Source organism: Drosophila rhopaloa, unplaced genomic scaffold, assembly GCF_018152115.1.
Source record: "Drosophila rhopaloa isolate 14029-0021.01 unplaced genomic scaffold, ASM1815211v1 contig_167, whole genome shotgun sequence".
NCBI lineage: Eukaryota > Metazoa > Arthropoda > Insecta > Diptera > Drosophilidae > Drosophila > Drosophila rhopaloa.
Window position 1 is genome coordinate 4461980 of NW_025335047.1, and position 20643 is coordinate 4482622.

The window sequence follows — 20643 nt, forward strand, 5'->3', positions numbered from 1 at the left end:
GTAAACGGGCGGCAGTGTGAAAGGAAAACAAAACAAAAAATACAATGTGGCCCTGAACATGAATTCCCTTTCTCATCACCACCATTTTCACCAATTTCCTCATTTTCCTTTCGCCGCGCACAATTAGACTTTAATTTTTTATGAGCAATGAATGGTTTCGCAGTTTTACTTTTTGGTGTTAAATGCTTGATTAAGTTGAATGGTGAAAGCTATGCAAATTTTCCCCCTTTTCACCAGGGGTTAGAGTTGGAAAATTGGCTGCTTTGATGTTGCTGTTGTGAGGGGAGGGTGGGTGGAAAACTCCATAACAATTCCCACTCTTTTTCTTAATTAGTGCAATGTCAAAAGTTTAATACTAGCTGCTGGAAAATGCAGGCCCGAGACGTATGCAGATGTTGAAGAAAATGCGGGCAAATTGAAGAAAACTCACTCAAGCTACTGGGATCTTACCAAAATTAATTGGCCAAAGGGTTCGGAATGATGGTAAATGGAGATTTAGAGGAAATCTGTCAAAAACTGTTGGGCGACAGTCTTAACCCTCGGTAAAATAAACAAGAAATTAAACTTGCCTTTATAAACAAAGTTAGGGGTTAAACTTCAAAGCCAAACTTCAAATGTTCGTAATTAAACTATTTGATATCGGGTACATCTTTTTGAACTGTTTTACAATTTGAAACGATAGCCGTATTTCTAGAAAATTAGTTTCGTATTTCTAGAAAATTAGTTTCGGAGATAACCTATGTTATTTATAGCTTTTCTAGGAGATATGGAAACATAAACATAATTCCCACAAACATGATTTATATTTGTCCATTAATTTCAATTCAGGGGCAGCAGATAATCGAAAGTAAATGAGCAGCCAAGCCAGACCAAACCAGACCGACTGACCAATTTCCTACAAAAGTTCCGCCATAATGGACGAGTAAAATCAACAATAATAAAGCCACACAGCACGTAGGCAAAATTAACAAATTGAATTGCGGCAATTACTTGCCACGCTACGCAAAATCCGACAAGGAAAGGGGCAAAAGACAATCCAAACTCAAGTTCATAAAAATGAAATCATGACACAGCTCAGGCAGAAGATCAAAGAGGACAAATCAATAAAGCCCCAGTGCAGAAATAACTTAAAGTCAGCCAAGTCAGTCGGTCGCTCGGTCGGGCAGGAAGAATAAAATACAGAGACGACCCTAAAAACCAACCAACTTGACCTGGTCAAGGCTAAAGGCACATAAAATAAAATTATACAACGGCGAGGAGGGAAAACTAAAGCAAACTGTCTTTTGATCTATGGTGGCTCTACAGCTACAGTTGATGATGATGATGATGATGTTGGATGATGAGAATGGTCGAATGGCGGGATGGCTGGATGACTGGAAGGCTGAATGGCTGGCTCATCCGACAATGTGGAGCAACCTCAACGACCAGTCCCCGAGTAAATTGGCATAAGAAATCAGAAATCACAGAAGGCTGCTCCTCGGACTCAGAGATAAATGGTCATGGCTTCTTCGGCCAAGAGGAGCAGCGAATGCAATATTAAGTAAATATACAAAACGTTGTCGGCACGGCGCACAAAACTAATGATGTCGATGAAGCTGGGGGAATATCTTCTACCGATGCCAGGGACTCGAAGCAACTCCAACTCCGACTTCGACTCGGGTTCAGCCTGATAATGATGCGGCAGACAGGCGCAGATACAAACAGACAGGAGGAGACAGGCGGTGGAAGACGACTGGACACTGGCGATATACACACGCCAGGTAATAAATTTCATTTCTCAGCTGATATGGGCAATTAAGGAACAATTTTGCAGCTGAATGAGTAATAAATAAAAATTGTATGCCAGCGATACGTACGCAGATACAAAACTGCAAGACGTCGACGGCTGTCGGTCGTCGGTTGTCGTTTGTCGGTTGTCGGTTGTTGGTCGTCAGGCCCCAAAGATAGTTTTCGGGATAAAAATACTCGCTGGCACACACACAAAACTGACCAAGGAGGCTGCCCTGAATGAATGAATGAATGAGGGACTGAGTCCCAGCGTCTGAGCAACTCCTCTGCATGCCTGCCCTTTTGATGAAAACAACTCAATGACGTGATTTGAGCCGCCAACGTTGCGGGCATTCTTTTTGCGAAATCCTGCCTCATATAAATAAATCACATTTCACTGGGCCTGATGTGCAAAATTCTTCATCCGCTGAAAAGGGTTCTTCTTCTAAGATTTCTTTTTGGGGGGCCATAACTTAAAGCTGCGAAATACTTTTGCATAATAAATCAAACTTCCGCCGGGACTGCCGCTTTATCTTTAGCCTTTTCTCGTATAGCTTCGTAGAAGTCCATCAAATGTTGCCGTTTATCCGGCAACTTGTCTGCTCTTTGGCATTATTTTAATTACACTCAAGCCGGCTCCCAAATGCAAAGGTTCGCAGCAATAAAACCAGAACCCAGAATCTGCAGTCAGAAGGCTAAAGGTATTTTTTGAGTGCTCCTTTGCACTGGGAGAAATCAGGAGAATTTTATTTATGTTATCAATAAAATTTAATGGAATACGTAAGTTAAATATTCTTTTTATTTTATTCTGTATCGTGTAGAATTGTTCTTTGAAATACATTTTCCGATTTCTTTTATTTATATTGTGTTACATTATTCAATTCTCAGTGCAGCTTGTGGATTTGCTGGTCAGAAAACGAAACATTTTTGGGGCCATCGGTGCCTTTTTGGTAACACATGATATGTCGCCTACCTGGGAGATGCTTTGGCCAGGAGTTGGAGTTGCAGCTCTGGGATTCAGGGGATTCAGGGGCTTCGAAAGGCAGAGAAAGAGGAGCACTTGCTGAGTGGAGAACAATGGAGACCGGCATGGAGCAACATGACACTCGAGTCTCGAATCTCGAGTCGGAGGATAAGGGGTTATACTATACTATATACTCGCACTGGCGAATCCAAAGCTAAAAGCTTCCCATACAAAGGCCACTGGTCAGCGGAGAGTTGGTGTTGAGCAGTTCGGATCTGGATGAGAGGGAGGGGGGAGGGACGACCGAAGGTGGAGTTGTTGCCCTGCCTCTGTTTAAATGTTCTCCATTTTACTGTCAAGTGCGGACCGGACCGGGTTGACATTTGCCAGCGATGAAACTGCCCCTGGGATCCCCCGATATTCCTTTGCCCTTCTCCATTATTTGATTCTGCTTCGCATGTCGAGAATTTTAATTTAAGTATGTAAACTGACATTGAATAGTTTTTCGCCAGGGAGCACAGCTCGCTTCCCTTTTGTTGTGGGTGGCAATGGAAACGGGGGTGGGGGTGGTTCCACCGAAACCCAACTCAATGAAAATTCGGATAGGGAAAAATTGGGTGCGGTGGCGAAAGGGGGGCCTTTACATAGTTTAGGGGACCGGGCGAGTGCAATTTCAGTTTTGTTTGCAATTGGATTTCGTAATAGAAAGCTCTGGCCAAAGTTTTGCTTGCAGCGGGTGTGTGCGGGTTTTTTCAACATGCTGGATTGAAAGTTTTATGACAGGCAGGGGCAGATACTTTTAATAGATATTTAAACCCTCGCCTCGAATTCTATATCAGCTGGGGGAGCTGAATTTGGCATGTTAATGATGCTCCGAACGACTTTTTTAAGTCGAATTTTCTGTAGCTCAACTTTAGTTTGGTGAAGAGAATTTACGGGGTTTAAATTGTGTGGGGCAAGTGAATGTTGTATCTTGAATGTATGAAATAATATAAATATAAATTTTGAAAAATAATAATCATAATTCCTAAAGCTCTTTTATTATATTAATATTTTCTTAAACACTTACCGGTGTTGAGTATGGATGCGCCGTGAGTCGGACTCCGTCCGTTTCCAGTTGCTCCCGCAGGACAAGCTCCAGTTCGTTGCTGGGCGGTGTTTCGCAGAGGATCTCCATGCTGCCGGATAGGGAGTTCGGATCGTTGAGCATGAAGTAGACGGAGGCGGCGCCCTTCTCCCTCAGCGATCTGATGCTCTTCAGCAGCTTGTGTCGATGGGCAGGATTCTCAACGCCGATGGCGTCCAGATCGGGATCGCCGACCTGTTTGCAGATCTCCAGGTCGTCGTAGCCATTGTCCAGGAAGCTCTCGGCGTATTGGGCCAGGCCCAAAGCTCTTAGCCACTCGCAGACAATGTTGCTAACGGCCATGATGAGGTGAGTGGGTGGTTCGGTTTCTGCCGGATTTCTGGGTGGTGTTTTATATAAGACGGAGCTGACGAAGCTGATGGCTCTGCTTACGTGTGCCCTGCCAATTACCGCTACAAAATGGCGTCTATTAGTTTTACTGTGTTGGTGCGCGTCACGTGCTGGGGGCGTTCAGTGCCACGCCTCCTGCTTGCATGCAATTTCCGTTGCCACTTTAAGCTATTGTATTGTTTTAAATCGTCCTCCCTGGAGCATTTTCTCTAATTCTTTTCCCCGCCCCAGACAGTCGTAAAAATTCAACGCGTACACTCATAAAAATTTATATCGTACTTTGAGCATTTTTAGCATAATCCCAGAAGGCTCCAACGCTGGTTTATCCTCACATTTTGTTTGGCGCCGCCGCTGCTCTGCATTGTTTCTGCAAAAATGGATAAAAATGTGAATTTTAGTAGTCAGCGAAAAACGTTTATTTTCAATAATTTAGAGAGCGGCCGGAAAATTGCATAAATTTGAAATGGCTGGCCGCATATGGTGAGCCCGCATATGTCTATGCAAAATAGATGAGATAACTCCCCACTCCACACCCTCTCCCCCCCTTTCACAGCCACACACAGAACCTCCGGAAAATCTGGCGTTCCCACCATAATATATCTCGCACAAATCAATAGAGCCCGCGGCTATTGCCACAATTGATGTTGATGACGTTGCATAGCCGAGATTCAAATCAAACTCAGAATGCTAGAAAATTAATTAAACCCAGTAGCAGCTGCGGTTTGTTCAACTGCACGCCCTCACGCATTTCACCCCCTTTTGCAAGTTCCCACAATCTTTTGGCTGGGAACTCCTTATCTAGGTAAGGGGCTTATAACGCGTGCATTCCCTGCTCATGCACACATATCGTTCCATCATTGGATACATATATACCCCCTCCAAAAGTTGATTCCGCTTTGGAGAATCCATGAGGCGTTAAACGCAAACTAAAAGCTTATACACACACAGTCAATTTTTTTTCTGGAAAGGCGTGTGCCGCGCTTTTGGCTCCCTCGCTCATTGATAAATGATTGATTATCAATCCATTCATGGGTTGTGTGTGTGTGGGTGTGTGGGCGCGCTGCGGTTTCCCCTGGCTTAGCACTAAAGTTTAGTGTTTGCTTTTAGTTTATCTTTAATGGATTATTTTAGTGGTTGCTTGACTCGTCAACGAGCAGCCGCAAAAAAGGGAACATATAATAAGATTGGTAACTTGTAAGTATGGGACTTGGAATTCCCTTTAGGCAAACAATATTTTAATGAAGATACTAAAGGTAGAAAGTGTAATTAAAAAAGTGCTTGTATTATTATTTATAATAACAAAGGTGTTGAATTAAGGTAGACCATTATTTGAGTTAGGACTTTGCTTAACTTTAAATAGATATATTTATCAAAGTTATTTAGTATATTTAGTATGAATTTATATAAATCTCAAGCTTTTGGGAACTCAATATACCCTTTCTCTTACTCTGTCTGTATAATCTTTCCCATAATCCAGAAGGCCTCGCCCAATCTCACCACCCCCACACCTTTTTGGCCAGGACAAACATATCATATAATTTATGTTCCACTCCCCAGAATCACCCACCCACCTCTTTTGCCCGTGACTAAGCTGATTTCTTGTTTTTTCAGTCGCTCTTCTCTAGTTTTTCCTCTGCCGATGTTTTCGTTTTACTTTTGCTGTTTGTGTTGTTGTTGCCTGGGAAGGCAGCTGCTTTGTTTCCATTTTCATTTTCATTGGCATTGAATAGATCAATCATGGACGGGTTCAATGGTATTCGGTTAGCCGTACAAATACTTCAATGATGACCAATTATTCACCAATAAAACTGTCGACCAAATGTCATGAATTGAACTTTTACTTGCTGCGCTAAGCGGAAATCAATCGCAAATTGCTGGGAAAGTGATTTTGAAGAGTCTGTGCAATCAATTACGGCTTCGAGTATTTTTATTTTAATGATTTAATGGAAAATGTGTTGCTAAAGTATGTATATTCGATGGCAGATTAATTGAAAAGCTCGTTTAGATTTACTGGCAATAAAACGTGAAGAGTTCTTAGGGCATTAACTGATTGTTAATTATTCCATTGCGCTAATACAATATTTTAAATGAGAGAGATATGTTTTTAAACCAATAACTAAATTATTTGTTTAATTTTCTTTCCTTTATATTTAACAACATTAACGTAACCAAGCTTAATTTAATTTGCCTTATTAAGTAGCTCCCCATCAAACTTTTTCAATAAATCAATCATAATATATTACATTTTTTATAAAACAGAAATCAACTTAAATGCCAACGCTTCTGGTTCCTATGAGACCCGAACCAACCCTTTCACATCCGACCTATTGGCTTTGCATTTTTTTGGGGTCAAAGTTTGTCGGGGGCTCAATTTGTTTTGCTTTTGTTTTGGTTTTTCCTTTTTGTTTCTGTTTAATTTCGTATCTTCCGCCCACGCAGGGCACAGCGGGTGGGGATGGACAAAAAAATAAAGGAAAAAACTAAACCGAACCGAGCCGAACAACAATTTAATGCAACATCATCGAATAAATTGTGACCGGACTTGTTGCAGTTGTTGGCTTCAGTCAACAAATTGATATCGTGTGGGCGTGTTGTCGTAACGCATTTTATACAAAAAAGATTTTTCTCAGATTTTCGTTTTTTAGGGTCTCCTCGGCCAGTTTAATTTGTCTGTCTGTCTGCCTTTTTATTTTTACATTTTTCATTTAAACGCTGTCATTCGGATCGTGTTTGACTCTTGGCCTTAGCTTAAGACAATTGTGAGAGGTGTTGCCGGGCAAATCAAATTGCCGCTCAATAAACTGGCAAGCAAATTACAATTGGGATTGTTCAGCTTATGGCCTAGTGTTGTTGCAGCGTTGCAGCGGCAAAAGCGACAGCAATTGCAACACGTCGCCAACAGCTGTGTCAGCTGGCACTTGGCTGTCTTGCGATTTATCTATCTAACATCTCACGGGGACACGCGGCGTATGCGCAATTGCCATTTAATTAAAAATTATTTGCACAGCCCGGCCAAACAATTTTTCGTTGATTTCATTTATCATTATTTTTGTTGGATTTTACATTTTCGATTTCATTTTTTTTGTTTTGTCTTTGGTTCATTTGTGCTCTGCAGGTGCGCAACGGAAACGACATAAACAAAATGTTCACACGCTCGCCGGTCCACGACTTTTACTTAATGGCAATTAAGATGGCCAAGTCCACGCACTTCTCGGGGCAATCTAATTATAATCATTAGCTGGGCAAACACAGAGGCGCACATTTATATATTTATACAATTTTTGCATAGTCCCCGACGAAGTCGGTGGGCAATAAAAATTATACAGAAAAATAAGAGAAGGAAAGCAAATAAATTGCCAGCAGACCGGGGCGTCTTCATTAATGATAGGAAGTGGAACGCCGAAGAAGAGGCCAAAATCCATTTGACAACATAAAATTTTTGTTTCAAGCAACTGCCGCCACTGGGGGCATTAATACCAACGGCTAATTAACTTGTTGTTGAGCTCGTAAAATAGTTTGGCCGCTCATCAAGATAATAAAGGCCGGGCCAAGTCGGCAGCCAGCCAAGTTTCGGTTTCAGTTCGGATCTTTAATTGAGCCCAGAAAATTGTTGACTTTTGTGGCGTCAGCTGCAGGGAAAAAAAAGCAGTCAAAACGATTCACTACTGCCACATATATATATATATATAAGTATATATATATATTGGGCACTTAAAGAATGTCCCGAAAAGGGAACGGAACTGGAGCGAGCGACCTGACTGCAGTCACTTTTGGTAATTAGATTTTCAAGTCGAGATAATGAAGTGGACATTAAAATTTTACAACCTCCGGGGCTAAACACATATACACATGAAACCGAAAGCAGGCGAACGCATTCAATAAATTAATTACGAATTTACGAACCTTAGACTAGCCCCTTTTTAATACCAGGTGGAGTGGAGGGGCGGCTGCTAGCCACACCCAGCAATAAATATTGAAAACTGTCCCTGTCTCTGGGCGAAATCCAAAAGCCAAACCAGATTTGGATTCACACACATGTCTGGCATTGGCATTTATAATGTAGTATGCATGACTCTAATTAAACCGCAATTGTTGTGTAAACTTTAAGGAATTGATTGCTCGGACACGAACCAGGGGACAGGTAGTAATGCAAGAAGTCTTGCTTGGCAATTAAGCAGCAATTGACTCCAGAGAGGTTGCCATGGCTGCAATAAATGAATCTTGCACTGCAAGCCAAGTCTCTTGGGAGATGGAACCTAAATACTCATTGAGGGGTAGTAATAAACAAAATGATTTATTTTATTGCTAAATGAAACCAGATCTTCTCTATTTATTAAGTCCTAATTCATTTGGATAATTATCTGTCTGCGAATTTCTAGTAATGAATTTAATACGGGACAATTGCAAAATAGTTTTAGCTTTTTATGCTCATCTCCAAATGTTTCAGAGCCATAATGTTAACTCATTAAAGCATAATAAAAATAAATGGGATTCTTGCTGAATGAAAACCAGATCTAACATTAATTTACTTTATTTTCTATCTGAATTAGAATTGCTTTTAATATGTGGCTATAAATGAAACCAGAAATAGTACATTAATTAAATGTTATTTTAGTTCGGATTAATGCAAGGAGAAATAATTTGTATTATTTATTTCACAGAATATTTTTACAATTAGTAAAGTATGTGTGTTTTTTGAAAGGTAAAACTCTTAAGCCAGAAAAGTCAGGATGACTTTAAACTCCAAAGAAATTAAAGCCTGAAATTAGGCAATTCAACAAATTATATTGTCCAATCAAAGGCCTCTAACGACTTTAACTTTCCATGTAAAACTGCACTATCTGGTATTTTTATAGCCTCCTTGGCTCACCCCTTAATTGCCTTCAATTGAAGACATATCACGGCCACCGATTGATGTTGTTACTCTAGTTTTATAACCCATAACCGAGGGCTATAGCTGAATATAATAAAAAACCCAGCTCTGTGGTTGTCTAAGAATGCTTCCAAGCCCATCGCACATTGCCCTCCCAAACCAGAAATGTTGCAATCATAATTTTTGCTCTCCCAGCAAAAAATGCTTCATGCTGGGCCCGAAAGCTGATGACCTTTTGGCATTTTGCATTTTCAAACACACATTCGCGAAAGGCAAATGCCCCAGAGCCAAAGCTCTGGCGCGGAGTAAAAATAAATTTATATCATTTTTTTCGGTATTCAGCCGCAGCGGGTGGTCAACAAAAAGAGATACTGGAAGACAACCGCGCGCAGGTGGCTTCAACAAAACTCAACCTCAAAATAAAACTTTGAGTCTCAAGTTTATGCTTATAATGTTCCATAATTTAGCATACTTTGTTTCCCTTTATTTGTTAGTACGTCCCAACCAACAAATGGCGCTACAGTTAAGTCAAACAGGCATCTATAAATCCTCATCATTACGCTGACCCCTTGAAATGTTAAAACGTTAACCCTCATAATCAAAATTTGGCAGCTCAGCGCGAGACGTTTGCATACTTATTGATTTCTTCTCAAAAGGAGGAGAGAAAAAAAATATAAAAAAAAGATGAAAAGGAAATAAATGGAGACTCATTATATAAGGGCGCAAGGGCAGGAAGCGGGTGGCAACTGGCTGAAATGCAATAAATTCACATTAAGCTGCTCACATAAAACGCCTGATTGCGTTCCGAGCTGCACTGAGCTGATTCCTGGGATCGGGAATCTGTTTCTGGAGCTGGAGCTCGAACTCAAGTTTGAGTGGTAGACTTCCAGCTGAAAACGCGCTGAAGCCAACATCCTGTTGACAGTGGCAGGCGGCAGCTATCAATATTAAAAGCGCTTATTTGACAGAAATATGACAAATGCCTGACAGCCAAGGGCGTGGCACAGGTTGCCTGCTGCTCATGCTGCCACTGCTGTCCTGCGAAAAGTGCCAAGTCATTAGTAACGAAGGCAAGCTGGCGGGGGCAGAAAGGGGGCAAGTGTCGGAAATGCTTTTTGGATTAGTCAATTCCGAATTGCGTGCGTTCGATGGTGTGGAGTGCATGGAATTCGGTTTGGGTCAGCCGTCGGGCAAGTGTGAAATATTCTCCTGATTTTGCACATCCGCAGTACCGCCTGCTGTGTTAGTGACACGTGCAACACTCACGCTATTGCGGACCTGCAGATACATGTGCAAATAATGTATCCCATATCCACCACCCCCATGAAAATGAGCATCAAAAATGCATTCAACTGTCAAAAGCTGGGCGAAATCAATGAACCGTACTCTTTTCTAAAACTCATAAAGGAAATGTTTGGGAATTGAACCAAATACAGTAATAGTAATGGTCTTATATTGGATTTTTCACTCATTGATATTTTATGTTAGGTTTTGTTATAGAGCTCCGAAACCAAGAGCAACAATTTAATTCAGATATAGTAGATAAATTCTTTGGCAATTTTAACAGTCTTCAAAATATGTTTGTTTATTAGGTGAATAACTTTTTAGTTTAATTTAAATAAAAAATACCAATTTTCTTTTAACACCATACCATACGTTCCCTATCTCTATGATCTCCGTAATTTCCGTTTGTGCAATCAGTTTAAGTATTCCCTTTTTATCTGTATAATTTTCGCATTATTGGAAATATTATTTTTTAAATGCTCGTAAACAAGGAGCTTGGTGACAATTTTATAAATATTTTTATGGCGTTTCATAAAATTTTATATGACGCGCATTCACTGGACCCCACTCTGCTGTTCGCCCTCTATCAATTTGTCGTCGCTGCAGTTTATGAATTCCGCTTGTTCCTGGTTTCCACTACATATATATGCACACACTATATGCATTCTTTTTTTGCGTATTTTTCTGTTGTCAATGCAAGTGACAGAGATAGACAGTGGAGGACATGCAACAGCAGCGTTGTCATCGGTTGCAACAATTACTTAAACGCAGGCATAATTTGTGTATAGCAGACAGGCGGAAAAGGGTTAAGGATCGCCAGGGGCGTGTGGGGAAAACGGTCAAAAGTTGGCAAGGCAATTTACTCGTCCACTGGTCTGAATATTTTTCACAATTTTATGATTATTACTATGGCTTCGACTATAATTACAATGATTATTATTTTGATGTGTGCAGTTGCCGAATGGGGAAACTTTAATTTTTTTGTAAACATCGATTTAAGTCAATTTTATCATATGAAAGTTTATGGTTGGACGAAATTTATTTTAACCGAGAGACAAGCACTTTTTTGGTCGATTTAAACATTTTTTTAATAAATAAAGGAAATGCATAACTTTTTAATCACTGCACTTTGAACATTCTTTTTAACCGCAAGCCTAATTGTTATTATGCTTTTACCGTTTATAAAATTGAAATGTTGATATGATAAAATAATTGCATTATTTCTTGAAATTCGTAAAAATGTTTAACTTTGTGACAATTGTTGACCAATACATTAATGAATTTTTAATTTTCCTTTGCCCCAATTTATACGAAATGAACAAATCTGAATAATATTTCATATTTAAATCTGATGGAATTAATTGGGACTCGGATTTTATGAAAGAGCAGGCCATAAATATTAATTTGGCATTCAATTTTCATTGATTAATTTCCAATTTAGCATTTTGTCAATGTGCCAGAGCGTCTTCCTTTGGGTGCCACATATTTTATCAATTTTCGTAACCCCAAGAAGTCACATAAATCACAACAAATTCTTTCCGAACGGAAGATAAATAAACTTTGCCTTTTTCCCTGCTCTCCTTTACTTTTTGCCATTCGGCTTTGATTGAACCGAAGCGAACCAAACGTACAATGGCAATTAACCCATAAAAATGAAAATGCCCACATTTACGAGGGTCTCCTCCCTCAGGCAGTCCATCAGTCAGCCAGTCAGTCAGTCAAATTAATTGAAATTCAAAGCTCCGACTTTGGCTTTTACTATGGTGGCTGTGGCTCTGATTTTGCCATCGGTTTTATGGGTATTGTCGGGCTGAGTTTCTGCTTAATTTTACTTCATTCGGTTCATCAGCATCATGGCTGACTTGTGTTTCCAATGAATAATAAAGTGGAGTGAAGTACGCCCAGTCATGCCAAGCCAATCCAAACCAATCCAAACGAGGGGCCGCCGCCAACAGACTTGCTGCAGATATAAATCAATTCCCGGGAAGCGACAAAATTTACATTCCGATTTGCCAGCGATCTCTTTTTGTCCCCAGCTTCACTCTTATTGAGATTTCATCGCCGTCTTTGTGGCAGCGACGCATGCGTCGTCGTCGTCTTTTATTTTCGATGCTTGAATAAAGTGAATTTATGGCAACGGTTAACATAAACGGCATTGTATCAATAATAATAATAATAAAGCGAGAAATAAAAACACACAAAAAATAAATCGTGGTCGGGCTCGTTACAATTCGTAAGCGTTTAAATGTGTTTAAGTGGGCCTTGATTAATGACTTCCAAGTGCGTTTCTTCGATCGCCTCACGCACTCTCTACGGGAGATTGGCAAAGCTCCGGCAAAGGGGGGTTAAACGGGGGGCTTCGATCCGGCAGATACAATCGAAAATACAAGCGCCCGATAGGCGTGACTACGATAACAAAGGCCTTGACTAAAGGTATATTGATCATGGTCCATCATCATGATCGTAGCAATTTGTAATGTTTAGGAAACTTTTAAAAATTGTATCCGCCTCATGATCGAACCAATTTGTTATCTTTACCCAACTTTCATCATCAAGTTGCCTCTATGAGTTAAGCCTAAAGCCCTTGAGATGTTTACTTTTTATCTTCAACACACTTTGTTTAAATCTTGATGCGGGCATAAGCATTAATAACTTACTTTTTTCTGTTATTAATTAATCATAACAAACCTTAAGTCTTAATATTTATCTGTGAATAATATTAACTCTTAATCAGGATAAATATTAATAGAACAATCATGAACTTTGAAAAATATTTTTCAGAAATGACAATGATTTTCAATTAATAACTAAATTTGATCTCCTCCTTATCAATCGAATTAAACTTTGAGCTTTGACTTAAGATATACGTTTAAAGGTTAACTAATTTTTCAGATTATTCAGATTTCAATACGACGTTATTTATTCTACCATTATCTTTAAAATAAAATCTCCATTCAGTTTATTTCCGTTTGAGGCGTTTCAAATACCAGCCATCTAAATTATCAGATCCTAACCTTTTAACAGTTTATCCCCATCTCAATCCTGTCAAATCGCTTCACTCAAATTATATCCAAATCAGTGTCAAACCACATTACCCTAAAAACCCATCAACTAGCTCAAATTTCACATCGAAAAACCCACGGGGAAGAATTGAAATTTCATCATTTTGATTGGCCTAGAAGAATCTCCTCTCGTTCCAGACAGATGCCTCATAAAACTGAGTCGCCACAGACCATTAATGAAAATTACGATACGATATAAGAATTGTTTCAGGGAAGAGCACAACATTTTCCAACCGACTGACTGCTGCTTCAAATCAGATAAAAACCCGAGAATGTCATGTCAAAATGTGGCGCTGCCCTTTAAGCCACTTTTATACCTCAAACCTTATATGACAGAGCTGCCGATCTGAGGACACAGGCAGGTACGAAGGAGGACTATATATGTATATATATATATATCTGTGTGTATCCGATACCCACGCGACCCTCAATAGCCTGTAAACTGATCTCTGGGCAGAACAATACGGGAAAAAAACGAAGAGGATAACCAACAATTCGGTTGAAATGAAAAATTGAAAAACGAAAGTGAAGGAAGCGACGGAGGTGGAGTTGTCATTTGACAACGTCGCACAATTACACAACTAAAATGAACAATATTAAACGAAATTATACTCGAAAAGGAGCGAAAGAGAGACCCAACAAAAGGCCCATTGGCGGCATAAAACAAAAGGGCTCAGAGGCAGAAAAATAAAAGACAGAAGGCATCCGTCCGAGGGGCAGCTGCCCCTGCCCAAAGCGGGTTTTGTGTATCATTTTTCATGACATATCCGAACACATGTAGGTATATATGGTGGCTATATATCCTGTCATTGTTGTCAGCCACTTGAAAGTGCAATTGCAGCCGCCTAATTAGTCCTCACACAAACTACTCAACTAATTTAGATATATGTATAGTCCCATTCCAGTCCAGGGAAGCAAGAAAGAAATATGATAATTTAGTGCCGCCACCCTGCAAAAATGCAAAACTCGGGACACACACAAATCATTTATTTCGGTGCACAAGTTGAAGTTCATATTGCTGTGGACGACTTCATCATTTTACGATTATTTCTAGCAATTTCAATGCAGCACTCCACTTCTTTCATCGAACCCTTGGAAAATGTGGCGAAAATTTACGATGCCTGTGACACAGTTAACTCATGCTCGACACCAAAACATATATCAAATGTGTGGCACGACTTGGAATGCCATCGGATCGGAGGAGGGTTACCTGCTTTACCCAGAACTCGCATCCACAGACAGACGGAGGACCGAGCCCCACCAAACAATAACGTGAAATATGTGCGGCGTTTTGCAATTCATACGCAAAAATGGATGAGGCAGCAGCAGCAGCAACAACACAGCAACATCAGCGGCCCATTTGAACCGTTCGACCTGCCAATGGACGGTCCACAGTAGCCACCACCGCATATGCAACCGAAATCGAGAAGCGGGGGAACACAATAACACATTGTCTGAAGTAAAACGGAAAAAAGTGCGGCATTGGCAAGTGCCAGACCAGGAGACTAAAGGGCTACAGTGCGCGGCGAAACTATAAGCTACTTAATATGGTAATACCATATTTTATCACTGATATGTAAAATGAATTCTAGAAACATGGAACAACATTTAATTTAAAATCTTATTTTTTATCTTGCTTACAACATCAGCTTGTAATCCTAAAAAAAGATTAAGATTAATTAGAATATGGCCTAAAATTAATAGAAATGTTTTATTGACCGTACTAATCTGTATGTTTATACAACCCTTTCATCCTTATAGCCACCTAACGCACTGTAGCTAAGAGATCACATTCAAACCAGACCGCGAGCAGACTGTTGGCTTGCATTTAATCTTCCAATCGAGTGCGTACCACTGTGCTGACATAGATAAACTGGCATGTCCTGGGCCCAGACGCATCCAAGTGTCCTTTGGCCCCCAATTTCGGCAATAATCCCCCACTCTTATTTCCCTCCTCTTGAGCCTTTCCTTTCACCGTCCCTCAACCCCACCGCATTGTCAACATTTTGCTTTTAAAAAACAATTAATCTTTATTAGTCGATGACTCAAAAGCCAATTAAAAGTCCTCGCACAACGTTTGCCTCAATCACGCCCATTTTCCCTGTATAATTAATCATTTTTTTCGCCGAGAGAGAGAGAGTGGAAAGCCAAATAAAGAATAAAAAAGAAATTGTGCAATATCCGTAAAATGCGCAAAACTTGCCATCAATATGCTACGCTCGGATACGTCCATCAAAAATGCACCGAAGCGTAGATCCTTTCCTGTTCTTGGCAAAAGGATTCGTTACGGATTTATTGGCAGCCTGACTTTGGCCCTGGATTTTGTGTTTTTTATTTTTTCCCTGTGTGTTTTCTTTTAGGGCTCGTGCTGTAAATTGACTTTATGTTGTTGCCTGTGCATAGAAATTGCTTTTTGGGGTTTTGTGCGCTGATTTCTTTCTCTCCCTTTTCTTGTTTTTTTTTTAGGGGGTGAGGTGGGTTGAGTATTATTTTTGAAAACATTTTTTGAAGGCCAAAAGTTTTGCGTGGTCAGTTTCTAGACAAAAGGACCCAAATAAATTAAATATCCCAACAAGAGAGAACACTCCGGCTCAGGGTCAAATTAATCCACGGACAAATCAGGAGGCCTAAAAAGGACTTTACGCTTTGCAGCGAACACTTGAAGGGCATTAACGGGCAGAAAAGAAATAAATTATTTAGCAACCCCCGGTTTTCGGGGTGTGCAAATAAGACAATGCGTGGAAAATTCCAATCCCTAAATGCTGTTAAACATAAAATAAATGAACTTCCCGGCGCTGGGGTGCTGATGGTGTAAAGGATTTGTGCGACAAGTATTGATGACTGGACAGATGGATTGAGTGCAGCCGAATAGAGCGAGCGTTTCCGAAACAATATGGAAAATCAAATCACATTCGGGGTTGGCCAGCCCTCTAATAATTTCGCCTAATGAAAACATGTTTCCAGCCTTTTCGGTGGTTGAATTTTCTGGCACTGCATTTTTCCCCGGAAAACGGGAAAACAAAAATTGCCATTGTTAAGTTTTGTTTATTTACAGATTTTGCTAGAATGAAAATTAGCATTAGCCCGAGAAATCAAATTTCATCCAAACAATATTTACACAAATACTTTAGTTTGAACCAACAATTCAGTGTTGTCAACACTTTGCGACCTTTTAGGGCTATTTGGATTATGTCCCTGTTGATTTAGGACTTTTGCGGCCAAATAACATTTTTGATTGAGGGAGGCTGGCTGTGCTCTTAATTGGTTCAAACTCACATGGCATTTCCAGAATAAAATTCAAATATAAATTTAGCTTAACAAAAAAATGTAATAAACCTCTGTCAAGCTTTATGAAAATTTAAATATTCGTGGAATTAGGTCAGCTGGACATGTGTAAAAACCATGTTGCAACTATTGTACAACAACAATGCAACACACACATACAGAGAGCATGTATAAATGTTTTTTAACGAAACCAAAACATGGCCAGAACATAGGGAACACACAGGCCAAACACGCCCTGGCCATTGGTCAAAGGCAGCCGGCAAAAGTAAAAAGGAAAAACCGAAACAGAAGCAGAAAAAATAAATAAAAATAAAATCCAAAAAGCAGCGCCAAGTGCAACTGCAGCCAAAGCCACAAGACAATGCAACAAGCCGCAGCAGGCAGACATCTCTGAACCAGTTGGCCAAAAGCCCAGGAAGTGCGGGGAAGTCCAGGGCGAAAGCCTGCTCTGTTCTTGGTCTGTTTCTGGTCTTCTGGCCCATTTGGTTTTGGGTCGTGCCTGGGCCATGGTTTGATTCATATTTGGACTGCAGTTTCCATTTCATGGTTCTTCTATTTTTTTGCCCTTTTTCCAGCATTTCAAGCATTAAGTTCTCGAAGGGCAGGGCATACTGAATTTCAAGAAATAGTTGCCTCCACAAAATACTAGAAAGCGTAATGAAATTTAAATATGAAAATATATTTTTATAATTATAATTAAATTAAATTTTAGTCGTCGGGAATCGAATTAATTTAAATATATGACATTTATTACCGTATGATAATCTGAATCCAAAATACTTTTAAAATAAAAAATTTAAAACAAAGGTAATTCTAAATATCTCTTAAAATTCGATACCTCACTTTCTTGAAACACTTTAAAAATCTCCCTAAACTGTTTTCCCCCAAACAAACAGTAAAATCTAAATTAAACTTTTATTTCGGCCATTTCCCAGAAGTGAAAGTGTATCCCCTAAAACGACTAATCCCACGCGACCCTCATCGCAGTATTATGCTTTCTATGTGCAACAACAAAAATCGTCCCGCTTGCATTATTTGTTGTATTCCTTCATTTTTTTTTTTTTTTTTTTTGAACAGACTCAAACCTCCGCCCTGAAGGCTGGAAAAAACTACAAAAAGCAAGCAAAGTTTGTTCAACTTTTTTGCATGTTTATATTTGCTGTAAGCATTATTTTTTTGTACCTCTCCTTTTCGATGCACACAAAAAACCAGTTGCATGAAAGGGGTAACAAACAGCCAGAGCAATAGAAACCAAATAGTGGAATTTCTCTATTTCAGTGCAAAGTGCATTGAGGCATGCACCAGAAATTTCAGTGGCAGAAGGGATGATGAAATGCAAAATGCATAATACATAGAGTCGGGGGAATCCAACAATCCAACCCTTCTCCACGCTCTCACCAGCTATAACTATATTTATTTTTTCATGCCGCTCAACTGCAAAATTGTGTCAAAATCGGATGCTGCCCCACCGTGGGGCAATAGAAACGCTGGGGCGGGCAGTCTTTTTGTTGGCCCGCATCAACTTTAAAATGTACACAAAAGGCCGCTGTAAAAAATGTATAGGCCTGGCTGGGCAATTTTCTAACGTACCTGGCAATTTAACGGTAAAGTGTAAATTTCATTTAATTTGACAGCCACAGATTGAAACCTCGAGCGGCTAATAAAGTTGCACCGTCCACTACTGCAGCAGCAGCAGCAATATCGGTTGCAGTTGCAGCAGCAACAGCATCAACGGCAGCCGCAACAACAGCCAAACTAATTAGTCCAAAGGCCCCGCAGTAGATCAACAAACTCACCTAGAAAGAGAAGAGAAAAGAGTCATGAAGGCAAAGATGATTTAATAAGCAATTAAATTATTCTAATAAATGTAAGCCAGCGGGGCTGGGCAAAGCACAAGGGCGTTGCAGGAGGAGGGCTACAAGAAATTGCACATAAAATTGCAATTTTCCAGCAAATTCATAACACAAAAAAAATTATACAAATTTAGGCCGCAGGCAGGGGGAAGCGAGAATAAGATAGGGCAAACGAGATGGATAGATACAGTTTTCTCCGAACACTAAAGACTGTGGTAACCGAGTCGCTTGTTGGAAAAATATCTCAACCTAATTATAAGTAAACAAGCGTATAAAAAGCTACTTTCTTTATTAACAGTTTAGTTTAATTACCTCTGAGATAGTTTAAAGATGAAAATTAGTTTTAAGCTATTAAAAAATCGATGGAAACTTGAATTTCGTTTAAATTTCCAGCTGGATTTTTTTTAATGGTAATGATACCTTAATTTTCAGCAACATTAAAATGTTTATATGAACATTTTTGGTTGTCCAGTTTTAATAATTGGAATTGGGTTACAAATTATGCCAAAGATGGGCAACATGGGTCGATAATCAACTGAATTTTCCTGTACCCTCGTTAATCCCCCATCTAGAAACCCACGAATCTGGCTTTACACCATCGAAACGCACTGCCCCGCTGCGAGGGCCAGATTCAACAGCTGCCAAACAGTCCGCACTCATCGTCATCGGCGTCAGCTGAGAGCTGAGATGGCAACAACTCAAGTGGCATCCATCCAGCGGTGGCAGCTCCAGCTCCCAGCAGTCCAACTAATGCCATCAAGCCTGATGCATATAGTGATTAGAGTGGACGTTACCCAGCCCATTGCTTCCTCGCTTCCTTCCTCAGTTGCATCGTCATCATCGTCTTTGGCTGCACTTGAAGCCGATGTTGCTGCTGTGCCGCAGAGATGTTGCTGCTTTGCTGGAGATGTTGCTGCTGTGTGCCTGCTGTTGCCGATGCTCTGCTGATGATGACGATAAGTGCAGTTTGCAGCGTAATAGAAAAGTTGCCACGATGTATGTGTGTGTGTTACTGATGATAATGATAGATAAGTGTGCGCCAAGTGCACTACGTAACTTACTCTAACTTCAAAAGCTATCAGCAGTTAAATCGAAAAGCAGTAAGCCAAGCTCAGTGGAGCCAGCGGGCAAGAACTGTAAATGGTGCGCAGCTTAATGACAAGAGCGCCAACTAAGTTGCACTGGGAGCAGCAGCAGCAAAAGCAAAAGCAGCAGCTCCCTGCAAAAGCTACACCCAACAAAAAAATATAATAATATTTTTAAGGACAGTTTTCTTCTACGCAATGGGAAGCATATTTCCATATTTAGATCAGTAAGTCGAATAAAAAATATTTTAATAATTTCATAAATTAAGTTTATCTTTAACTAAAACCCTAAAATCCCAAGGTATGAATGCTCTTAACTAAGGGTTACAACAAGATAAATGTGTTGTTTATTCTCTTCAGTTTTTTAGTCAGTTTTACTTTTCATAATTCTTTTTTTCTGGTGTAGCTCCTTATGTTGCTCCTTGTGCTCCTGCATCATTAGCAATTGTGGGCAGGCCAAGGCGTGGGGCATGGGAAATATTTGCTATAAATGCATGCAACATTAAGTAGAACGCATTTTTTTCAGGCAGCCAGGGAGCAGCAGCAGCATCATCTGCAACCTGATGACGCCACACGCCACTTCACTTGGCTGCTTTCCGTCGCTGTTGCTGCCACTTCTTGTTGCTGTTGCTGCTGCTGCACTGCTGCTCCTGCTGTGGTGTTGCTTCTGTGCCTTTTCACAGCTCAACGCTTGCGCACATTTGGGGAGCCTGAGAAAAGGGTTCGTCTTTGCCTCTTCTGTGTGCCTTGCGCCGTTTGCTTTATTTCTTTCCGAGAATCTTGACGGCTATTAAGGAGCAAATAGCAACAGCAAAAACAAAGCACAGCCAGCTGGGGGAACACAAAAAAAAAAAAAACAAAAAAAGCGAACAGAAAAAAGCTGTAAAATAAAATTATTATTTTCTTTTCGTGCTCATAATTTGTGCTGCAGCTTCCTTGCCCTCAATTAGTAAAAGACTTTTCCTTATTACACTTTTAGCCTTGGCTCTAGCT

General features: G+C 40.1%; 1 protein-coding gene across 1 annotated transcript in view; it reads right to left on the minus strand.

Moving 5' to 3' along the window:
- Nucleotides 1-20643, minus strand: part of LOC108044192 — a 156725-nt gene that overhangs the window by 110849 nt on the left and 25233 nt on the right. The window contains 1 exon segment of the mRNA XM_044458577.1: nucleotides 3801-4575. Coding sequence (XP_044314512.1) covers nucleotides 3801-4160 — 360 coding nt within the window. The 5' untranslated portion in view covers nucleotides 4161-4575.